At 48.6% G+C, this 5,658-nt stretch overlaps 1 protein-coding gene across 1 annotated transcript; it reads left to right on the top strand.

Moving 5' to 3' along the window:
• Nucleotides 1-366: 366 nt before the first annotated feature.
• On the top strand, nucleotides 367-3,292 carry C3AR1 (complement C3a receptor 1). The gene has a single exon (XM_075352202.1). It carries the CDS (start codon nucleotides 367-369, stop codon nucleotides 1,450-1,452), a length of 1,086 nt encoding a protein of 361 aa, XP_075208317.1. The 3' UTR covers nucleotides 1,453-3,292.
• The last annotated feature ends 2,366 nt before the right edge of the window (nucleotides 3,293-5,658 follow it).

Below are 5,658 nucleotides of genomic sequence, written 5' to 3'. Positions count from 1 at the left end.
AATTACAATTCATCGCCTCATACGGCCATGTCACTGAAAAAAAAAGGTAAGGCAGCTGAAAAGCGGAGAAGCAAAAACTTAAAAAATACTAAAAAAAGTTTAAAAGATTGTATGTATTTTTTTATGTAAATATGCCATTATACTGCAGTTTTCATACTGACCAGTAGATGTCAGTGTTCCTGTCCACTAAGCCATGAAGATCTCTCTTTACAGCTGCTGCAAACCTGTTTTGATTGTTGATCATTGCTTCTTTTTTTTGTAATAGTGAAAAAGAAAAAATCCCAGATAAATGTTACACGTCTCCATGAAACCTCCTGTATATCTCCAGTAAACCACAGAACCTTTATATTTTTACAGGTAGCCGTGATGTTCAATGGAAGTGATGAGAATATTGACGTTCCGCACTCTCACACCCAAGACCTTGTTTTCACCACGCTGGTTTATGTGGTCACCTTTCTGGTGGGGGTGCCCGGAAATATGCTGGTGCTCTGGGTCATTGGTGTGAAGATGAAGAAGACGGTGAACACCGTTTGGTTCTTGAACCTCGCTGTGGCCGACATCGCGTGTTGCCTGTCCCTTCCTTTTTCCACCGTCCAGTTATATTACGAGGAATGGTTGTTTGGCGCCGCGCTCTGTAAGATAATCCCGGCCGTAGTCATTCTTAACATGTTTGCCAGCGTCTTCACCTTGGTGGCCATCAGCATTGACCGTTGCATCCAGGTAGTCCTGCCGGTGTGGGCCCAGAATCACCGCAGTCTACGAATGGCTTGGCTCATCTGCCTGGTTATTTGGGTATTATCCTTCATGATGTCATTACCTGCTTTCCTCTACAGACAGTTCTCCACAGATCACAACGTCACCACATGTGAGCATCAGTTCGGTGGCCATCACGATGACGTCAGTGATTATTATCTCGGCTCTGATTATGAGGATCTTCTCAACTTTAATAAATCTGACATTCCTTTCAATGGTTTTGACGACCACCACTTGGGTACACACCACCAAGTCTCCAGTACTGAAGTCACCATCACTGTCTCCCGAATGTTATTTGGGTTCCTGTTCCCCCTCTTGATCATCGCTGCCTGTTACATTCGTCTCGCTCTTAAAGTACAAAGCAGCAGACTCCTCAAGGTGGGTAGAAAAACCACCAAGGTGGTCTACAGCATCATCATAGCCTTCTGTGTCACCTGGGCTCCCTACCACATTATTGGCATGGTCATGCTGTACGTCCACAATCAAATAGTCACTAAACTCAACCACATCTCGGTGGCCTTGGCTTTCACCAACAGTTGCATCAACCCAATACTCTACATCTTCATGGGCAAAGACTTCAAGACCAAGATGAGTCAGTCGTTACGGCAGCTCATGGAAAGCGCCTTCAGTGAAGAAGTGACCAAAACCACAGAACGTAGCCGGACTAAAAGCTCCGTTCAAAACAGCTTGGACGTCTAACATAAAGGTGCAATGAGACCTTCGTGGGTGGAGATGAGCTAATGGAGTCCAATGTAAGACCTGGTTCATGAACCATCCAAGGACTTTTTGGAATGTTGCTGTTCTTTTGAGGCTCCTTGAGGTTCCCATCACCTACAAAAAAGAGGACAGGGCTTATCTGAGCTAAGCCTTTTTGTCCAAGGGTCCTGTCTTAACCTTGGAAGGAGTCCCATCAGATGATGCTACCTACATTTCTCAATCATTCCAATTTGGCTAACCCAACAGTGGATGTGGCCAACTGATGTCAACTGATGTCAGCTCCTAGGCTTCATTGACATCTTAAAGGGGTTGTCCAAGACTTATACTTTGATAACCTATCTTTTGGCTCAGTGGAGAAACAATATCTAACACCACAATGTAACGCCTGCCTGGATCCACAGACTCAGATGGGCTGTAATGGGGAGGCTAGAGGGAAGCCACGCACCAAGCAGGACCCCCCAGAACCCTGAAACCCTTTAACCCCTAATACAAGGATTTGGAATTACACAGGGCCCTGGTGATCACTACCTGTGGAAGGCTGCAGTCCGATGAGAGTAGTAGTCAGGCAGGGTCAAACCATGACCCTGGAATTGTTGACTCCGGTCTCCTTCACATCTCCTCCCTCCATTCCCATTCTTATCTAAAATGACTACACAGACACTGAATATCTTTGGATAATTCTGGCCATAGCAGCCATTTATTAACAAAATTACATAACCAATAAAATTGCAATATGGTAAGGTCCTTGAAGCTACAAACCCTGGTGATTCCTATAAACCGAACCATAAAACCAACTTGCTCCCAGCCGTTACCCACACTGGCTCAGGCGCACCACACTGTAAGGGTTAATCCTTTGTTAACCCCAACACACCCACAGGGGCCCCCGACATCCCCGTCGGGATTCCCCTCAAAATCACCAGGTGACCAGCCATTCTGCCAATGAGGGGATCCATACCTGTATGGATTCCCCGAACAATTTTAAACCAACTTCAAGGACCCACCAATAAAACGCCAACCAGCCACTACGACCCGAGAAACCCACCCACACCCCCCCTCCCATACAATGCACAACCCAGTCATACCACGAATATTAGGGAGGGCGGGTGGGACTCTTCCTTCAGCCAGGGGAGCGGGAAAGTACCGCTCCTCCCCTTTGGCTATCCAATCCATGAAAAACGGGCTCACTCCCCCTCCCCACCCATGACACCCTGACCTCCCCACCAATCAGGGGTCATGCCGGCCTCCGCAAATGCCCCGGAGGGGGGGGGGGCAATGCTCCGTCCTCTCTGGAATTGCGGAACAGGGACAGAATCGGCAGGCAATGATGTAGTCAGCAAACGTAGCAGAGGTCAAATCCGGATCGGGCAGCGAGGTACAAAAACAGTAGGCAGAAGGGTAGTAAGAAAACACGCAGAAGTCAGCACACAGGAATCACAAAACAGAATAGGGCGGATCAGGAGCCAGGAAATCAGAACTATCTCTGGCAGTGGTCATGTGACAGGAGGGGGAATAAGAAGGGTGTGGTGTCTTCTCATGGCTGTAGCTGAACGCTGGTAACTTCAGCTGGAAGACACACGCCACCCACAGTCAGCCAGCGGTACTGCAGATCCCAAGATAACCCAGCCCAGTGGATGATCGGAGCCTGCGCCCACCGGTGCCGCTGGCATCGACTCCTCTCCCATCACCAGCACCATCCACGGCAGGAACACGGCGTCGCCTGGCGATCGGCGCAGAAGTCGCTGGAGCAGACTCCGGCGGTGACGTAACACACCACTGATTAGCAGGTCCAGCGGTGAAACTGGGACACCGCAGCTAAATACAATGTGTAGTGGCCATTTTCGGGTCCTGAGGTTCAGCTTCTGTTAAAGTGAATGTGATCTGAGCTGCCCTTTCGAGAACGATCACTACATTGTACGAGGCTGAGATGATCCAATTCTGCATTCAATTTCCTACTGATTGTTGTGGGGTCTTTGAGCTGATCTGGTGGGGGGGGGGGGAGGGCCCGCGCGTTGGACCTCCACCAATGTGATATTGTTGATCCATTTTAAAAAAAATAGGTTATCAATATCAGAGTCCTGGACATCCCCTTTAATTGCATTTTTAGCTCAAATATCCTTTTATTAAGTGCCACTGGTCCTGCTAATGGTCCGGAATCCATTATCCTTTAGCCTTAAACAGTAGCAGGCACAAAGCAACTGCAATTACTTTCCACAACCAAACAATGATCTGGCCCTATGCAGATTTGCTGCCGCTTGTTTACAGCAGGACCATTTGCAACAGATCATGTATTCATCCTCTAATACTATTTATACAGCATTAATATATTCCGCAGTGCTTTACATTTCAAAGGCTCCAACTACAAACAAAATCAGACATTGCAGAGTAACAATCTAATTAATAATCCAAAGAGAAGGATTCAGATCTCTGCTCACAAGAGCTGACAATCTAAATGGAAATATAAAGATTTGAAGTGCATTAGGGTGGAAGGAGCAGGGGGGGGGGGTGTAGTTAAAAGAAGGAATGAAGTTCAGAGGAATAAACCGCCATTTTAATTAACTTATTAATAACGATTTTTATGGATGTATAAAAATTGGTCTACTTGGTGTAGGATATCTTTTTCTATCCTATTTGGTTTTTTAATAAGCCATGATGAAAAGACAAGAGTCAGTTTATGAAATGTAATAGACTGACCTAAACAGATGTGTTTCTAGGGTAAACTTAAAACAGTAGATTTTGGAAATTAACTGAATTTTGTGGGGTTGTGCATGCCAGAGAATGGGTGCAGCACGAGAAACGTTTGGGTATGTGAGTGAAAAGTTTGTATTATGGAGGATGGTTTTTTTTGGTTATTAGTAAAATGGAAAGTTGGGGTAGGGATGTAGGCAGAGATGAGAAGGTGGTATAGGTTGGTGCAGCCCTGTGGAGAAGACGGGTAGAGCAATAGCAGAGATGGGGAGGAGATGTAGGGCAGTGCAGCACTGTGGAGAGGATGGGTAGGGTGATAGACAGAGATGAGCGTGGAGATGTAGGGCGGTGCAGCACTGTGGAGAGGACAGGTAGGGTGGTAGACAGAGATGAGGAGGTGATGTAGGGCGGTGCAGCACTGTGGCGAGGACAGGTAGGACGGTAGATAGAGATGAGGAGGTGATGTAGGGCAGTGCAGCACTGTGGAGAGGATGGGTAGGGTGATAGACAGAGATGAGCGTGGAGATGTAGGGCGGTGCAGCACTGTGGAGAGGACAGGTAGGGTGGTAGACAGAGATGAGGAGGTGATGTAGGGCGGTGCAGCACTGTGGCGAGGACAGGTAGGACGGTAGATAGAGATGAGGAGGAGATGTAGGGCAGTGCAGCACTGTGGAGAGGATGGGTAGGGTGATAGACAGAGATGAGCGTGGAGATGTAGGGCGGTGCAGCACTGTGGAGAGGACAGGTAGGGTGGTAGACAGAGATGAGGAGGTGATGTAGGGCGGTGCAGCACTGTGGCGAGGACAGGTAGGGCGGTAGACAGAGATGAGGAGGTGATGTAGGGCGGCGCAGCACTGTGGAGAGGATGGGTAGAGTGGGAGCAGAGATGAGGAATAGATGTAGGACGGTGCAGCACTGTGGAGAGGACGAGTAGAGCAGTAGCAGAGATGAGAAGGAGATATAGGGCGGTGCAGGACTGGAGAGGACAGGTAGGGCGTTAGACAGAGATGAGAAGGTGATGTAGGGCAGTGCAGCACTGTGGAGAGGACAGGTGGAGCGGTAGCAGAGATGAGGAGGAGATGTAGGGCAGTTTAGCACTCTGAAGAAGATATGTAGTGTGATACATGGAGATGAGGAGGAGATGTAGGGCGGTGCAGCACTGTGGAAAGAACAGGTAGGGCGGTAGACAGAGATGAGGAGGAGATGTAGGGCGGTGCAGCACTGTGGAGAGAACAGGTAGAGCGGTAGACAGAGATGAGGAGGAGATATAGGACGGTGCAGCACTGTGGAGAGAACAGGTAGAGCGGTAGACAGAGATGAGGAGGAGATATAGGACGGTGCAGCACTGTGGAAAGAACAGGTAGGGCGGTAGACAGAGATGAGGAGGAGATGTAGGGCGGTGCAGCACTGTGGAGAGAACAGGTAGGGCGGTAGACAGAGATGAGGAGGAGATGTAGGGCGGTGCAGCACTGTGGAGAGAACAGGTAGAGCGGTAGACAGAGA

The sequence above is a fragment of the Anomaloglossus baeobatrachus genome, chromosome 5 (genome assembly GCF_048569485.1).
Source record: "Anomaloglossus baeobatrachus isolate aAnoBae1 chromosome 5, aAnoBae1.hap1, whole genome shotgun sequence".
NCBI classification, from domain to species: domain Eukaryota; kingdom Metazoa; phylum Chordata; class Amphibia; order Anura; family Aromobatidae; genus Anomaloglossus; species Anomaloglossus baeobatrachus.
This window is presented reverse-complemented; position numbering and strand designations above follow the sequence as displayed.